The 19,572-nt window shown below is 29.8% G+C and overlaps 2 protein-coding genes across 2 annotated transcripts; both read right to left on the bottom strand.

Annotated features, from left to right (window-relative positions):
• Window positions 1-7,787: 7,787 nt before the first annotated feature.
• Window positions 7,788-8,780, bottom strand: LOC110671553 (uncharacterized). The gene has a single exon (XM_021834042.2). The coding sequence runs from the start codon at window positions 8,497-8,499 to the stop codon at window positions 7,984-7,986; it is 516 nt and encodes a 171-aa protein (XP_021689734.2). The 5' UTR covers window positions 8,500-8,780; the 3' UTR covers window positions 7,788-7,983.
• Window positions 8,781-11,794: 3,014 nt separating this feature from the next.
• Window positions 11,795-19,209, bottom strand: LOC110671554 (probable GABA transporter 2). Its single transcript, XM_021834043.2, has 7 exons — window positions 18,834-19,209; window positions 18,517-18,747; window positions 15,127-15,224; window positions 14,168-14,354; window positions 13,123-13,253; window positions 12,677-12,913; window positions 11,795-12,512 (listed from the first exon to the last, which is right to left on the bottom strand). The coding sequence occupies exons 1-7, from the start codon at window positions 18,916-18,918 to the stop codon at window positions 12,123-12,125; spliced, it is 1,359 nt and encodes a 452-aa protein (XP_021689735.2). The 5' UTR covers window positions 18,919-19,209; the 3' UTR covers window positions 11,795-12,122.
• Window positions 19,210-19,572: the final 363 nt, after the last annotated feature.

The following is a 19,572-nucleotide window of genomic DNA, read 5'->3' as shown; positions in this document are numbered from 1 at the left end:
AAGCAGTATTGGACCAGTTGTTGTTTCATCAATTTATCATAATAGAAAATCAACCCATATCAATCAATCGAATTTGTGTGAATAAGTTGTATTAATCATATAGAATATAATTTTCATTTGTAAATAGAGATATCTTTCTTTGTATCATTTCCAAAAAAGTTGATAAACTAGGTGGATACATAAAAGATATTCTTTCTTTTCCATCACTTCGATACGTATAAAAAAAATATTGTGATATTTTTTTTTCTTACAGCATTCTCAAACTGATCATTTTTTATATATTGAAATAGACAATTCCAATGTTTAGAATAAAAAAGAATAGCTATAAGAGGTTTTTCAAACCAGAAAAAATCTTTATTTTTTTTATCTATCAATATTTCTAACTTCAAATTTTCTTGATTCCCAAGATCGAGAAAAGGAAGTTTCTAATCATTGACTCAAATCCATTGTCGAACCTTACTCAGTGGAATATGGAGGTACTTATGACTAAACGGGTCAATCTAGTCTTTCTCAAAAAAGTGATAGATGGAACTGCCATTAAATAACTTATTAGCATATTAATAGATAATTTTGGAATTGTATATACATCACAAATCCTAGATCAAGTAAAGACTCTGGGTTTCTAGCAAGCCACTGCTAATCCTTTAACCATACCTTCTAAGGGATGGCTAGTCCAAGATGCTGAACAACAAAGTTTGATTTTGGAAAAACACTATCATTATGGAAATGTACATGCAGTAGAAAAATTACACAAATCTATTGAAATATGGTATGCTACAAGTGAATATTTGCGACTCAGAGGATTAGAGAGCATGGCTACGAACCATGGTGTCGTGGGTTTGAATCCCTCCTCGCCCACAACAGGCCAAAAAGGGAAGGACCTTTCCTTCTGGAGGTAGGAAAATCATGATCGAGATAGCAGACCCAAAGCTATGGAACTTGGTATGGATCTTTTGTCAAAGTAGAATATCCTCACTTTTTCTTTTTTTATTTATTTAATGTTTTACCATTTCCATATAGTATGCTTGGACCAAATCTTTTTTTGTTTTTGTCGATAACCTTAGACCAATCAATCGAATATTGATTAATACATAATCAATCGAACACTACTTGAAAAAGAAAATAACTCTTCTGCTCAAAAATGAAATGTTCCAAATGTTCCTGGAAATTTTTGCTCCCATTAGACCATTTGTATCTATATGCATTAGGATCCTAATTCATGGAAGATATATTTTTTTAACCTATTTATTTGTTTTAAATCGTTGATGGTTTAATCTGAATTTGAATATGGGGATTATTTTTCTCTTATGATGATAAAATATTTTTCTTACTGTAAAACAAAATTTTATTCAAATAATGATATTGAGATAGGCAATTTTAAAATTAAATCTTTTTAAGGATTTTTTTTGAGTTCTTAGGACTTGAAGAAATATGAGATAGACAAATATGTTCTATGGAATCACTTGAAGATTCAAAAAGATCTTATTTCTTTGTCTTATCTCTAATATTAAAATTGTAAATAAAAAAAAATTCATACAATAAAATATGGGGTTAAGTTAAATTGAATTCTTTCGATACTTCTTTAGAAATTAACCAATAGAAGTTAAATTTTTAGATTACTATGTACCAGTTGCTTTAATGACTATTCACGATTCCATAATTGAATCAATTACATACTCACACACATACTTGACCCAGTAACGAGCCTAATCATATTTAATGGTTCAACAATGAGAATATTGAGTCAGTTCAACCACTGTAAGGCCCATTTAATAAAAGTAAAGAATCTTGATTAAAGATAAGCAATCTTGATGGGATTGCCAAATATAATTATGCTCATAATTATGCACTATAAGTAGAAATATAATCCTATAATTATGTTAGCTAATAATATCCATATAATTATATAGTTGACTTACCATAACCAATAAATGTCTATATCCTATATAAAGAGATCAAATCATCTATGGATGTATGTTCTTCTCCCTAATTAATTTAATACACCATTCTCTCATACCAGCTCTAACTTAAGGGTCAAAGGGTTTTTCACCGAAAATACCCTGGTAGACATCTGACCCATTTGTTATTTGTTTTGCAAGTCCATACTCGTAAGGAATTTCCATGGACTGCAATAGTGGCACCGTCTATGGGAAATGACATAAGAAGCTGTGTCTCTTCCTTATATTCTTTATATTTTGAACTCAAAAGGAAGAATAAAACAAGTGAGAGAATGACTTGTGGTTTACCATAACCCAGCCAAAAATTTTTTATCATGCTCAAGAAATTTTTAAATTTACTCAAATACAATATAAAAAATTTCTTTATAGTCACATGAGTTTTGTTTTAAATATGCCAAAGGGCTTTATATCCTATTGGACAATTGATCAATAACATTATTCTTGTAGTAAGTGTAAATGCTTTATCATTACATCACTCTTTCTTCTTTGCTATTACGTGCCTATATATAACCCATATGCTTGAGGCGATATTTTCATATTTTATTTTACAAAGATTTGACACTTAAAAATAAATAAATAAACATAAGAACCAAATTATTTACAGTTTTGATAGTTTTTCTTACGTTATTTGTAACCAATGGGCAATTTGACATTGTGATATTGTATTTTCTAGTTTTTCCATCTGTTTATTAGTTGTCAAATTTGCCATCTGCCATCAATTTGCTAGATGCACCAAGACTTTATTGCCATTATGTTTGTCTACAGAAAAATAATAAAAATAATAATATGAATGAATAAAGAGAGAGCCATTATACTTTACTCGATATTACTAGGCTGCTGCTTTTCTGTACCTGCATTGCACTGTTTTGACTAAAGGAAGAAATTGCCTTAGAATTTATTTACAAGATATCATCATATGTTCTACATGGAATTATTGCATTAATTACCATCTTGCCATCATATGAATAGTAAAAAATTTTGTGATCACAATTTTGCCATCATTCATTCCATACCCCTGCATATCCATTGATCTTTCTTTTGGCAGATTAAGCTGCATACCTTAATTTCATTATTTAATTTTACTTTGTGGAATTAAGACTGCTATTTTATACTCATCTCCTTTTGGAGACTTGATAGTATTTGTTTATTTCTATGTTAATTTTAGAAAATAACTTCTAAAATTAATTGAAAGAAATAGTACAAGTTTAATTACATGTTAACTTTTAAGTGGGAGCATCTCAAATTATGTTAGAGTTTACTTTGCTTCATTTTCTCAAAAATTGCCTTTGATCTTTGTCACTTAGCTTCTACAGAAAATGTTATAATTTCTAGTACATGATTTATATCATATGATGCCCATGCACTCATAAATATTAAAAGTCTTCACCAAGCAATCAGTTAGAATTAATTTATAGACCTCTTCCAAATGTGCAATATACACTTTACACATCTTATTATTTGATGAAACTATTGAGCAAATTTACAACATATATTATATGGAATTATCTTCACAAAAATACTTATACAAAAAATTATTTTTGTAAATGAAAAACAAAGGGTGCTTAGCCCATCCATGGCTAAAACAGAGGGTGCTTAGCCCATCCGCAGCGATAATTCATCAGGCTAAATAAACTAAGGATGCTTAGCTCATCTACGACAATAGTCTGTCAGGGCTAAAAAATAAAAGTGCTTAGCCTACTCAAGGTAATAGTTTGCTAGGCTAAACTGTAACACCCACCATTTCTTAACGTCGAAATTTATGCCATTGATGGAATATTCTTACGAATTCAAAGATTTTAGAGATAAGGGAGTGGTAGTAAGAAGTGCATGTGCTTGTATGTATGCTATTTTTAAAATGTATTTAAAAATGAAAATGTTTTTATGGTTTGATCAAAGAAAAAAAATTTTAAGTGTTGTTGGGCAAAAGGAACTTCGGCGGCCTAAGTCCTTTTTACTGTTCTAATTCATTTTTAGGCAAAATGAACTCCGGCAGCCGGAACTAAGACTTTCGCTAGCCAAAATCCCTTAGCAAGTGAGGGTATAAACAGCCAACAACTTATTTTCTATCCCAAAAATAACTTGAACTCTCACTCCTCTTTTTTTCTCAACTTTTTGAGCATGCGAAGGGTGTTCCAAGGGAATTTTAATGGCAATTACATATTTTAAAACTTGATTCTTATAAGGGAAAGCTTAATGAAGGTGGTTTGAAGCTATAATTATCAATTCATTTCCTTCTCCATTTCAAGGAAAAAAGGTAATTTCTCTTTTCTTTTGACCTTTTAGAAGAATCTAGATATGCCTAAGTGTATTAGATGGTTGAGTTTTGAATTGCACTATGGTTTTAGCATTGTTTTAAGCTTTTGATATTGGGGAAAAGAGCTGCATTTTAGGTTTTGGATGAAAATATGATTTTCTTTGCTATATTTTGGTATTTGATTGTTAAATGAAGTATTGTTCTTGCTTTCTATTAAGTCCAAGTGTTTATGGACCTAGAATAGTTAATTTCCTTAGTTAAACCTAAGGATTTCTTATTTTTATGTTGATAAAAGTTGTTGAAATCTTGAATCCTAGATTTTTATTGTTGCATGTGAGTTTGGAGCATGGATTCAAATTGTTTTATGCCTTAGGAATATGTATATCTATTTAAATTGTGTTTTGGAGCTTTGTAGTATGTTTTGGAAGTTTTGGGAGAGAATTTCTGCTAGTTTTCAACCTAGAAATTCTAAAAATTTCCAGGTTTAACTGCAGAAGACCATTGTTTTGACAGTCAAAGCATGTAGTTTCCCAGAAAAATCTAGAGAAATTCCATATTTGGCAGTCAACCCTAGTCTTGGCAAGGCTATGCTACCATTACACTATTTATGCCAGCTAAGGTAGTGGTGAAGCACTACTGAGCTGCAATGGCTACTGCCCAAAATGGGCACCCAATGTTCAAAGGTTCAGCAACTGAAGTCCAAGAATCTGGCAGCCAAACTTGGTTCTGCTAGCTTTATTTCTCCCTCGATTCCAAAGTTCTAAAACGTGATTTTATGGTTCCTAAGGGCCTAGAATAAGATGTTTGATGTATATATAGAGTTTTAGAGCTTCGAATAACTCATTAGGTTTCGATGATTATAGGATCAAACTTAAGGTTTTCAAGAAGCTAAGGATCCAAGGTTAGCTATTGTTTGTGTTAGGTGATTGATAGGCTACAAGAGGTGAGTAATTCTAATCTTAATATATGTAAACTTGTTAAATTTAAGTTATGATCATCCTCATGCATCATTTCATATTTCTTTAGGGTGTATGTATCTAGAAAATGAATATAGCATAATTGCATAATTGTTGTTGATTCATGATGGATTATGGATGACCCACTGACTCTCTTCATGTTTATGACTATGTTATGGATCCATAAAATCCAAAGGGAGATCTTTTCAATGCCCCTTGGTGCATGACGTACGTCATATTTTAAGTGAAAGTCCTGAGGAGTCTCTGTATGAGCTGGGCACATTGGATATATTAAGCGAAAGTCCTGAGAAGCCTCTGAGTCGGGCATATAGGATTTGAAAAATCACTAGTGACAAATCCATCTTATATGAAATGTTTATAATGTAAAAAATCATTTGAATGATGCAGTCCATATATATGAAATGAATGTGATAATTAAATATTTTTGGTTAGGTTACTCACTGAGCTTATGTAAGCTCACCCCTTTCTCCTAACCTTAGGTGCAAGCGTGTAGGAATAGAAGAGTTCTTTAGAACTTGAGCAGCAAGGATAGATATAGACTGTTTTTATGAATGTTATATGATTAGTGGATATGCAAAATGTAAAGAAATAGCTATTGTGCTTGTATTTAAGTTTTGACAAATGTTTTATCTTAAATACAAGTGATGTAATTATGTATGTTTTAAATCCAAGCCAACTCCTTATGTGAGAATGTATGCATAAACTAATTATGCTTTAGTGATTTTATGTATGTAAAGATTTAAATTCTGAATCAATTTTATGTTAAGTATGAATGAGAAAACTAAAGTGTAATAGTTTGGTGTATGCTTGAATTGTGACATATAGGAATATGTTCATATATAATAGGTATTTAGGCTTGCTACGGGTTTCAATTGCCTTATACTGACCTGAACCCTAGCACTGGTAACGGCCCTTAGTTTGGGTCGTTACATAAACAAATGAAGGTGTAAGCCCATCTAAGGTGATAGTCTGCCAGGCTAAGCAAATGAAAAGTAAAAATCCACCTAAAGCAATAGTCTACTATTATCAAGTTCAAGGTGATAGTCCACATTCTAAGAATTATAAGGCGATGGCTAAAACTTTATTCTCTAAACACAACGAACCTAAAGATTCATACTCTAAGGGAGGGGGGGGGGGGGCGCGAAGGGGACTAATGATATAGCCCCCCCAAAAAAAATATATATATATACACTTAACCCAGTAACTCGGGTTTTTCGGATAGTAATGAGCCTAATCATATTTAATGGTTCAGCAATGAGATTGTTTAATTAGTTCAACCACTGTTAGACCCACTCAATAAAAGTAAAGAATCTTGATTAAAAATAAGCAATCTTGGTAGAATTGCCAAATATAATTATGCACTATAAGCAAAAATGTAATCCTATAATTATGTTAGCTAATAATATTCATATAATTATATAGTTGACTTACCATAACCAACCATTGTCTATATCCTATATAAAGATATCAGATCATCTATGAAGATATGTTCTTCTTCCTAATCATTCTAATACACTATTTTCTCATATCAGTTCTAACTTGAGCGTCGGAGAGTTCTCACCAGGAACACACCGGTAGACCTCTGATCCATTTGTTTTCTGTTTTATAGGTCTATATACACAAGGAATTTTTATAGACTGCAACAGCTATCCTGTTGCTTGAATTTTTCTTGGTTGTGTTTGATGTGTTCTTAGTGTAGTTTTAAATTTTTGTGTGTTTTCGGTTGGTAACTTTGAATCTTGATTTGTTTTGAATTTGAATTGCTGATTTTGTTGGTTTAGTATTCTTGTTACTCTTGAATCTGTGTTTAAGCTTAGGGTTTAGTTTTATATTTATATGTTCTTGAATCTAGCTAAAATTTGTTCTTCAATTTTATTTTTTCATTTTAATTAAAATGGTAAATAACTTTAAATTTTAAAAATATGAAAATTAATATTTTATTATTAAAAATTAGGAATATATATATATATATATATATATATATATATATATATATATATATATATATATTAAATAGTCTTATTTGAGTTTAATCAAAAAGTTGTGGATAGATTACTAGCAAGTGATTTCATCAGTTGGCATGAAGCTTATCTCCAAGTGAACTTTACCTTAAATATCACCCTCAACTCAAGGGTGGGAAATAGCATACATATAATTAAAAAAAAAGTATGGATAAATATTTTAGAAAATACAAGGGCAAATTTGAGTTTTTTAAATTTTTTTTCATGTAAAACCAAATTTACATATATTAATTTTTAAAATTATATCTAGTTGAGTGTATAAGTAAGAATTTCCCAGCTTGAATAGCTTAAAAATCCATGAAAATCTCATAAACATACCATATAATGATGCTGGCTGGACCATAAATCTCTAAACAACTGAAGAGCGCACTTAATTTCTGCCTAGACAAATGATATTGATTGATTTAATTTCATCATACACAAATGATAATGATTGATTGCAGAAAATGATGAAGATTCTGAAAAATTTTCATCACTATAATTGTTAATTAATGCATTTATAATAACACTATCAAATAGAAGTGCTATTTCATAATGATTTTAGGAAAAAATGGGTGGTGAAAAGAAAAGCAAATCATGCATCACTAAGCTCATCCCAATTAATATTCAGAATATCTCTACCCATAAATTTGACATTCGTTACCGATTTTATCGATCATTGTTCAAATAGCAACATGAACATGTAAATAGAAACAAAGAAATTATGTATTACTAAAACATAATATATATATATATATATATATATATATATATATATATACTGTAGACTATTATTAGGCACATGAAACACCCATCATGGAAGTGGCAGTGAACCTCTCGGACCCAGTTCTCCTCACCAAGGAGTTAATCTCCGGCGAGAATCCACCAAAATCAATCTCCAGCGCTTCAGGGATGGTGGAAAGAGCGCCGGACTTATCATAAACGATGTAGTATTCATGGCCCGGTCGATCTTTAGCACAAAATAAGCCGCTAGAATTCTGTTTAGACTTGAACACGGATTTCAAGAACTTGTGAAGTGATCGAGAAATTTTAGAGGATTTCTTAGATACAGCAGCAGGAGGAGGAGGAGGAGGAGGAAGAGGAGGCTGTGGATTCGCTGCCGCCGTCACTCTACGATCGGCTAAATGAGGCATGGATAAAGTTCTTGAATGTATAGCAGAGTAAAGTTGACGCTCGAAAGATTTGAGCTCAAAAGAATCATAAAGAGTGCTTCCGCAATCCCAGACAAGAGTGTTATTATTAATGGGTTTTCGTTGGTTTGTATTTCTTGATTCTTGAGTCTTTTCCATAACTAGGAGATGAAGATTTGTGAAAGAGAAGAGAAAATGAAGGGGATATATATTAGTAGAGGATTTGTTAGCTTTTTTTTCTGGTGGGTAGGTATAAAAATAAAATCAAAGGCGTTGGTTATGACCAAAAGGAAGCAAGCGTTGCAGAGTTCACGGCGAAAGCATATGAGCCATTAAATTCTTACGTAAGAGCTATCGTCCTCGCTGGGAACCCTGGGTTGCCCTACATCATGATTCTCTCTCTCTCTCTCTCTCTCTCTCTCTCTCTCTCTCTCTCTCTCTGCTTTAGTTCCTTCTAAAAACAAATTTATCCTCACCAAAACTCCCTCTCTCATTCTAAAAATGAAAATGAAAATTAATAAATATTTAATAAATTAAAAAAAAATCAACAACAAAAAACGTCTCAATCCTTATCTTAACCACTCTTATAGAAGATTGAGGAGCCTGTGGGACCTTCAATTCCAAATGTGTTAATCGTTGTAGCGCATCATTAAACTTTTATTTCACATTAGGAAAATTATTTAATTAATAGTAATTTTATTTTAGTAAGGTTATTATTGGTTTTTAATTCTTAAGAAGAATGAAAGTCATTAGTCATTAGAAATATCTTAGAGTTAATTTATATATCTTTTGATTAAATTTTTTTGAAGTGATTTTAAGAGCATATTTTATATAATAATTAAAATTATATGTAAAAATTTATGAATAAATATAGATTAAAATAAAAATATTTGACACATTAAGGTAAATCATAAAGTCAAATTAAGCTAGTAATAAGAAGCAAGCTCTATGACTTTATGTCCATGTGTATATTCTTAACTAATTAAAAACAAAACAAATTTGAGCTTGTTTGATGGGTATTTATTTATTTGATTGAGTTGGTCTATCGAGATTTAACATTGATTATAAATAATATATGTAAAATATAAAATTTAATATATTTTAATAAATTATTAAAATTTTATTAATGATGTATATCTTTCTATTGAGAGCCCGTGAATTATTTACCAATTAAAACAGAAAAAAAGCAAAGCTATAATCACAATTTTTTAAGACTTGATGATGGGACCCTAAATCTATTCCAATGATAAATCCAAATATTAATCAATCACGTGTATCTCATACCCATAAATATTGAATAAAAAAATGAACACCTTGTGCATTAAAATAATAAATTGGTAATAATAGAATGGGGTATGTGGCCGAATAATCTGTTGGGTATGATTAAAAAAAAGGGGCATTTTGAGAGAGATATTAACCATAATTCCATTCACCCAATAGGCATACAATTCAACGAGAAATTATTAGATACATTCGATATATATGTATCATCTATCATAATTATGTGAGATTTATTTTTCATATTATAAAAAATATTTATTTTTCTATGAAAAAGGGAGCACTACTTTTTAGCACTACTTTTTAATACTCTCAGTATATCTAATAATTAGCAATGACTTAACATCCATGTTGATCTAATAATTAGCAATGACTTAACATCCATGTTGTGAACAGTACTTTTCTACTCTCGTTTTTTCGGATGCTTTCCTAGTTTTGGATCATTCGATTGCTTCCATGTTCGTTGTGTTCAATTTTATGCTAAGTGACTCCTCTCAATTAATATTAAAATAAAAAAAATAAAATTTATACTTTCATTTCAAAATAAAATAAATTTAAAATTAAGTTTTAATCAAATAAATTCATATATTTTTTTAATTAATGTTAAATAAATTCTTACTTGATAAAACATTATTTTTTAAAAATAAATATTATTTTTTAAAATAAAATATTACTTTTTTCTATTAAAAATAATATTTTTATTCATATTCTTCAATTTCTTTTTTTCTTAGTTTTATTTTAATAAAATAATAAATAATTTTTAATATTTTAAAATAAGAAAAATTAAGATTAAAAATAATATTTTATTAAGTGAGAACTTATTTAACCTTAATTATAAAGTACAAAGGTTTGTTTGGTTTAAAATTTAGTTTTAAACTTATTTATTTTTCAACTGATAGTACATAAAATTATTTAATATTTTATTCATTTATAAATTATTCATACAATTATGGACTATGTTTTCCTTAATTAAGTTTTTTTTTTTCATAATTGGTTCGGCTTTTTATAATAAAAAAAATTTTTAATTTTTTTTTATATTTTTTTTTTTTTATAATAAAAAAATAAAAATTTTTTTTTTAAGTTTTTTTTTTTTTTTTTTTTTTTTTTTATTAAGATATAATCAAAGTCATATTCAAATAAAAATAACCTCAGACACACAGGCACAAATAATTTTTTTTTTTGTTTGTTTTTGTGTTTAAACTTTTTTTTTTAAAAAAAAAAATTTAATTTTTTTTTATATAAAAAAAAAAAAAAAAAAAAAATTATTTATTATTTTATAATTTTTTTATTTATTAAATTTTATTTTTTTTTTTTTTTTTTAATATTTTTTATATAATAAAAATATAATTTTTTTAATAGCAATCTTAACAATAATGCTAAACGGCCCTAACATATAACAAGCTTTTCTTTTTTTTCTTTTTTCTTTTTTTAATTATTTAAGTTATTTATCAAGTAACCCTTAAAACATGGCTAGGCCAAGCATATGCCTGCAATTTGATTTTTACTATTGAAAAAAAGTGTATCATTTTAATTTCCATTTCCCATTGGTAAAATTTATATATATATTGATAAAGTTCTTTTTTTCTTTTCTTTTATTTTTTTATCATTACATTTTATTATAATTACTAAATTTCTGTTTGAGTTGACTTCACCCACACCCAGCTCTCAGTTTTTTCAGGTTGTGGCCAAGCAAACTAGCTACGAACTTCATGAACATATAGCAAGGAATTTCATAAATTTTGAGCTCTCAAAACGACTAAACTATCGGACTACAAGGCAATCTTGGCTAGGGCTACAAGTTTAGAGGCACCTCTTCCACCAAGATAACTCAGAGAAATTATTAGAAAAGGCAAGTTTAGGTAACTCAAGGGCTAACTGATTAGACTTCCTAAAAACATGAGAAAAGGAAATAGACTGAAAAGAGTTAGCTATGTTGGAGAAAGCTTAAAAGGGATTGTAGACCTTGGTGTAATGTATTTTAATGGAATTGATGTAAAGCTGGAAGACAATGTTAACAATGAATGGGCTGGGAGCTTGGAGGATTGCAAGAGCACCTCAGCTTGCCTTGGTTTTTTTTTTTCTGTCGGTTCAGGTCCTTTCAGCTGGAATTCTGAAAACCAAGAAAACTCTCTTTTAGGGTTAGTTTCAAAATTGAGACCTACTAGAAGTCAAAAACTTTAACGGCTCAAATGTCTCTTTAGTGATGTATACATCAATTTACCTTAAATACATCATCTTATATGGAATAAAAGGTACAATTTCTCAGCCCACTTCTGGAGAAATTATTTTACATAATCGGATGGATTTTAACCAGATTCTCAATAGCCATAAATTTCTCCTGCTTCTATTGTTGACGAAGGATATTTTTATCACTCTTTTATGGTAAATGACTCTGCCTCTTCTTTCTTGGCAGCGAGCTGTGTACATTTTCTCCATATCAATTAGGGGCCTAATTAACCATTGCAGAGCAGGATAGCGGAGTGATATATGTGCAGACTAAGGCTTTAATCAACCACGTCACTGCTAAAGAGCTTTAACTTATTAGCATCAAGAACCAACTTCCTTATAGAGGAAAATGCTCCCATAATTCCTGCTCCTGTAAACACGATTATAATAGAGATGTTGATCCAATAGGTGAAAGATGATTTTGGAGGCTTGTAGGTCATGTTATAGAGAAGCATTGGGAGGACAAAATCTAGAGGGATAAAGCCTATAGCTCCAACAACACCATTTATGTCTCCAAAGAATGGAAGCATTGCTGCCATAAATCCACAGAATATCACGTAAAGTGTCCGAAGAATTAGCCTAGGAATCAGGTTCCTTTTGGAGAACATTCCTTGTTTCACATCAGCTGATTTCTTTTCCATGATCTCATAAGCTACTTGAGAATAAACCTGTGTTATATGTTGGAGAAAGTTTTAAAAATTAGTCAAACCAAAAGTAAGGTTCTGTTCATCATGCATAAGACCATTTTTGCATTGACCTGTAAAGATGTACACAGAATCCAGTTCTCCACCATAGATGAATTGAAGAGTGAATCTGTAAAATTACCACTTACCAGGCCAATAGCAAAGAGCTGAAGTAGTACAAAAGCGACTCCAAGGCCAAGAACCCACGTCGGAGCCAAGGAGGGTCCCTCATCTGGCAGTAGGCTTTTGAGTATGTTCGAATTAGATTTGTTTCCGAACACCCAGTATCCAGACACCGCAGCTGAGTAGAACGTAACCAGAATAACACTATAACACATCAAAAGGCCCTTCACCATCTTCCCAGTAGCAGGGGGAGCCAAAGTTGCCTTTGTGGATAGCACAGAAGAATTAATGGTTAAATAACACCTCACAGCAAGTAAGATTGTGCAAGTTAATTGAATTAATCAAATTTAAAAGTGCTTTCAAAAGACGCATGCTTTCATTTTTTATAGATGGAAAAATAAGGTTAAAATGTTAAAACAAATTCAAGAGACTCCAAAGCCAACGCAAAGATGCACTAAGATGCTAGAGTTACTTGGATTTCAGGCAGTATTCCATTCCCGAAAATAGCAGCTATTATGGAGATGGAAGTGAAGGCACTGAAGACCCTTGCAGACTCAGAAGATTCTAGCGAATAATCCCTTTGAGGTGCATTTTTTGCGAGACCTGCATGACAAACGTTAGTGATTTAAATCACAAAAAAGGAAAAAAAAAAAAAAAAAAAAAGCGCAATGATTATTCATTTTAATTCTGGAAGAAAAATTTCCCAACCTCCCTTAAGAAACTTGTTCGAAATGTACTAATTATAATTTTAATTAAACTGAACATAATTTTAAGGGCCTCAAGGGTATCGATTCGCCCCCAAGATAACAAACATTTTTTTCATAGATTGATATAGCACGAACTAGAAGTTCAACTACTTCCTTTGGCTAATAGCAGACTAGTAATTAATACTCAAACAGTAAGAATCAGAAACCAGTCTAGTCCTGGTATGCCTTATTTTCAGAAATTTAATGAAGTATGCTGGCCCATATTCGGCATCAAGTGTGTCATTGTCAGATCATGCACATCCAAATGCTAAACTAGTAGTAGCAATGTGGTGAGAGCATGGGATGTGAGAGCCTGAGAAGGAGAGATGGTCCAGGATTTAATTCTAAAACGATCCTAGCTTAGTTTCAGGGCTTGGGCAGAGAGCTTCTTGTAATCGTTGTAAGAACAGGTCTGGATGATCACAACAACCCCCACAAGAGAAATCATGTAAAAAAAATGAACTAAGATGAATATCAGGAGTTAAATGGGCCTGGCTTAAACTCCATCTATTAGTTCTGGACACTGCGTATACGTAATTCCTTTTCTTTCCTTTCTAGTTGCTACCAAGCAAAATCAATAGCATTTTACTGTTTTCTGTCTATCTGCAATGTAAACAGCCTTTTTGCAACGCAAGGAGAAAGCTGTGCATATCTGATAGAAATTGCCATACAGGAATTTTTGTACACAACAATGTTTTAGTCTCCATATAAATGATACTCAAGCAACAGATAATAGATGTAGATTGAAAGAAAGTTTCAGGGATGTGGTACCTGCATGAATACAAGCACCAACTACAAGGAAAGTGTAGCCCAAACTGAGAAGCAGTGAAGCCATGTTGAGGTGTCTGAGGGAGTGGAAGGTTGGAAGCTGAGAGAGAACAATCATTACTGCTGTCACCATTGCTATGAACTCGTACAATTTTAGGGATCCATTGGGAGAGAGGTTCGAGTACACGATCTTTTACATCCCAAAGAGCGGAAATTACAGACAGAATCGTTAGACTACTAGAAGAACGAAACATCATTTATTTATGTAAATTATTTATCATGAAGGAGCCCTTGCCTCAAGGGATCTGCAAAAATCTATGATTTAAGAGGTTAGTGTTAGTTTCTATATTAAAAAGTCGCCCAAAATGGAGGTTTCTTGCAGTGTTGTTCTCGATGGAAATTTTCCCATACAGGGCAGGAAGAGGGCAGAGGTAGGTGTAAACCCTGGACTGCTAAAACTACAGGACAGGTGCCTACATTATGATTGCCGAACCATTTTCACATCACCGCGGTGAACTACAATTCATTTTAATTGGATTTACACATGCAAGTGGTGAATATGTGCTTACTTGTGTCGTGTAGATTTGGAAATTATGAAGACTGTTGCGTACTCTATCTAAATTCTAAATCTGATGTGCCTTCCAATAATCTTTGCGTAACGGGAAGGTCACCATATAAAGACGAGAATAAGTACAGACCTTGAAGGCACATCAGATGACGAAAAAGGAAGACCAGAATATAATCAATCCGTGGTTTCGTGTTCATATTATCTGCAACAATGAATGGAACGGCCCACCCATAAACCAAGCAGAAAAAGAAACATAACCGGTTTGCTTAAGAGATCAAACTTGTCTCCATTATGCGAAGAACAGATAAAACTGGTGACTTTTAATGATTAAAAGCTGGATTGTATTGGAATCACATTATTTATACCATGTTTTAGAAGCAATAAATAACAATACCTGAATGCATTCCCCTGCAAGCAAAATTGCTCCTATACCAACTCCAGTGTTGATGGCTGTTTGAATAAATATGACAAAATAAAACATCCAACCAGACCCTGTAAAAAAAGAGAACGCAACTCAAATTTGTAAACAAAGCAACTCCAATGGCCTTTACTACAAATCATACTATCCTATTCTTTTCACATACAAACAAAACCGAGTAGAATTGCTTATAGACATTTTTAGCTTAAGATGATAAGCAAGTTAAAAATTAATGATTATGGCAGCACATAGGAGCCAACAACTGAAAAGAAAGAATTTCTGCTGAGAGCCTGAGATAAGGGAGCTTTTTACCATTAAAGTATATTGAAAAAAATAATTAATTAAAGAGGATTGAACTTGAGAGAAATTATGAAAAGAAAGAGAAATAAATTAATGTGAAGACATTAATTAAATTAATATTTTGTATTTAATTTATAATTTTAATATTGAGACGCTACTTATAACAACATTTAAAATTTAGTCAAAATTATTATTTTTTGTATTATTTTAATTTTAATTTTAATAATTATTTTTTAAATTTTATATATTATTAATATTATTATTCTATATTTATTTTATAAATTTTTTTATTATATAGATTATTCTATTATGTGTTATTTTATTATTATAATATACACAATATTCAAAATGTCATTATTATTGGCTTCCCAAAGCATCCAAATCTTGTACAGCTCAAAACTCCATTATAGATAGTATTTCAATATAAAAATTATAAATTAAATATCAAAAACTAATTAAGTTAGCGTCTCGTTAATAATCCTGCCCACATCAACTTATTTCATCCCTTTTATAATTTCTCTCAAATTAATTTCTTTTTTATTAATTATTTTTTCCATACGGTAAAAAGCTCGAGATGAGGACAGATCTAGGTTATTTGTTGAAAAATTTTTTAAATAATGGATTGAAAAGAAAAGAGGCTGTTTGTTGGCCACCGAGTGAGGAGGTTTCGACTTTAAATATTCCTTAATCAAGATAATTACAACTTGTCAAATTGTCCATGTATATGTTAATTTTTGCCTGGTGAATTTAATCATGTTCGTTAATTACATAAAATTTATCATAATTAATTATCACAAAATAACACTTTCAATTATTTTTCTCTCTGTACCTAAATTTTAACATATCTTAAAACACTGAAAATCTAATCCTCGATCTTATATCAACGTTACGGATATCTACATAACAGAAGGCCTCTATTGCACCTTCCGTGTCCTTATGGGAATTCCACCAATCCTCTGTAATAACATAAATTGTAATAATAAGCTTTGAGATAATAACGTACGGAGAAGATAAGCATTGGGCAAATGCTACAAGTCACTATCACGGTGGCGCGACCGCTCCTTCACATAAATTCGACGCAACCCAGTCAATGCCCAATCAATGTACACCCACTAAAACCTCAGCTCAAAATCCACGTTACACGCAACAATAAGAAAAACTCTTACCGACCGCACAAAATAATTTGGATGATTTATAATTAAGTTTTTAAATATAGCAAAAATCACATATTCATCTTTACATATTTTTAAAGGCTTAATATTAAAAAAAATTAAAAATTTTATACGTTTTTATAATTATAGTCATTTTTTTATTAATTTTAAACTAATTTAATAATTTAAAATTTTCTCATTTATTATAATCTGATCAAAATTAAAAATTTAAAAGTATTAATATATTAGTTAACATCCAAAAAATATTATTTTTTTAATATATCATTAATAATGTAGTATAACTTTAATAATTAAAAAAATTTAAAATTTTTTTATTTTTATCAGTTATACCGATTTTATAACTTTGTTTCATTTATAACTAATTAACCAATTTTAATTTAATTTGGTTAAAAATTAATATTTTATTATCTAATAAAATTATAAAAATAAATATTTATGTTACTTAGCATAATAAAAAAAAATAATTTCTCTCTTTCTTTATTTTTTTATCAATTTAAAAATTAAAAATTTTCATAAAAAGTCAATAATAACAATATTCATCATTTTAGCTGTAACTAATAATAATAATAATAATAATAATAATAATAATAAACATATCATTGAATGTCTATAAATTATTGGATGATAGTGGATGGGAGGGGAGAGAGATATTATTTAGAGGGAGAAATATAGGTGTAAGATGTATATATAAATATTATTGGATAATAGGTATGAGGAGAGAGAGAGAGGTAGAGGGAGAGTTAGGTTGGGGGATATTTTTAATTTTAAGTAAATAAAAATTTAACTATTTTCATAAATAAGTTCTATAAATACCAAAAAAAATAGAGAGATATAAGGGAATATTATTTTTTTTGTTATATCAAATAATATAAATATTTATTTTTGATAATTGCATTACATAATAAAATATTAATTTTAATCAAAATAGATAAAAATTAGTCAATTGACTATAGATGAAACAAACTTATAGAATTAGCTATAATTGATAAAAGTTAAAAAATTTTAAATTTTTTTAATTATTAAAGTTATACATCGTCAATAATAATATATAAAATAATAATTATTTGCCACATCGATAAAAATATAAAAATTCATACCACATCATCTGTCATATTAGCAATAATATATTAAAAAATAATATTTTTTCCACTTTAGCTATCATGTCAACATTCTCAAATCTCTAATTTTGATTGGACCATAATAAATATTAAATTTTAAAATTATGTTAAAATTGACAAAAAAAAACTTTAATTATAATTATAAAAACGCATAAAATTTTAAATTTTTTATAATATTTGGTTATTTTTAAATAATAAATTAGTCCTAAACTTTTTTAATGTGAAATAATTTAATTCTGAAATTTTATTTTATTAATAAAATAATTTATTTATCTAAATTTTATATTTAAATAATTATTTATTTTATATTTAGATAATTATATATAAAGTATTTTATTAAAAAAATTAAGAATTATTTTATTAATATAATAAAATTTTAGAGATTAAATTATTTTAAATTAAAAAAGTTAATCAATATAAAAGATAAAGATTAATTTGTTAAAAAAATTAAATTTTAATGAATATAATTATAAATTACTCGAAAATTTATATATTCAATGAAAATGGAATTTAAAAAATAATACTAACTTTTAATAAAATTTATCGTATTTTTTAAAGAGAACATATCTTTTTTTTTTTAATATCGATTATTTAATTGGTGGGTATATAAATTCCCAGAATCCCGAAAACGACTCTAAAAAAGGATCCGAATTTTCAGCTAACTGCCAACTGAACCGAGTCCTTAATAGTTTTCGGTTGCGTGTACCCGTAAACAATGGCAGCATATTAATAAATAAAGGAATTAAAGTTCAAAAAAGAAACAAGTGTTTAGTTACCTAAAACGTCGGCGGCTAACTCACGGAAGCGTATATGGCGCCGACCGGCTTTCTCACAGTGTTCGAGCACCTTGGACATGAGATAGTAAGAGTAGAAGGTAACGACTCCCATCACTGTTAAGCATAAGAAGCCCAGGCCCCACCCTAGACCTCTGAACGCGTATGGCAAAGTCAGTATTGTAGGCCCCACTATCGCCGTCGTCAAATGGAACCCCGCGTGCCACCACTCGCCTTTTCTTCCAAAAATACATTATTAGTAAACGTCAAATGGCGAATTAAACAAAGCAGAAAAAACGTGAAACAGTTATGAATTATGCCTTTTGATTCGAGGACGAAGGCTGCACCGGCATCGACTTCGCGGCGGGAGTCAGGAAAGGGGTCAGGTTGCGGAGGATGAGCCATTGGATATGGAAGCTAAGGCCCAAGGGGGTAGGTGGATTACCAATAGAGCAAGAGAAGCTGGCGACAGAGAGCTGTTTGCTCTGTATTGGAGGCGTCGAAAGAAAGCTAAATTGTAGCAAGAAGCATATTTGCCGCCCTGGATGTGAGAATGATGATGTGAATGCGAGAACATATATCTGTAAAGTTACAGTCGTTCACGAGGCAAGATGATGATTTTTATACAGGCTTGGGTGAACGAAATAGTTTGGCCATTTTAACGTGCTCTTGTCCTAAAATTACGTCGTTGCCCCTCCTTTTTTTTTATGGTGTGGATATGATCCACGCGTTTGATGGGTTGTATGTAATTAAGAGTAATGTGCAATTTGGATTCATTCAGATCTATCTAAAAATTAAAATTTTAATACAATTTTAATTTATTTTTTATTATTTTAATTTCAATTAAGTAGCTCTAGGTTTTTCAATTTTAATTCATTTTGAGAAGATTTTAATTTGATTCTCAATTCTTAAAATAATTTTATATAATTATTTATTTAAATAAATTTTTTAATTAATATTTAAATTTTAAATTAAATTATTAATACATAATATATTATATAATATATCTTTTAACTATTTTTAAATTATATAATTCTTAATTATAAAATATATAAATAA

The sequence above is a fragment of the Hevea brasiliensis genome, chromosome 9, assembly GCF_030052815.1.
Source record: "Hevea brasiliensis isolate MT/VB/25A 57/8 chromosome 9, ASM3005281v1, whole genome shotgun sequence".
NCBI classification, from domain to species: domain Eukaryota; kingdom Viridiplantae; phylum Streptophyta; class Magnoliopsida; order Malpighiales; family Euphorbiaceae; genus Hevea; species Hevea brasiliensis.
The sequence above is the reverse complement of the archived record's forward strand: the minus strand, read 5'-3'. Positions and strand labels throughout refer to the sequence as shown.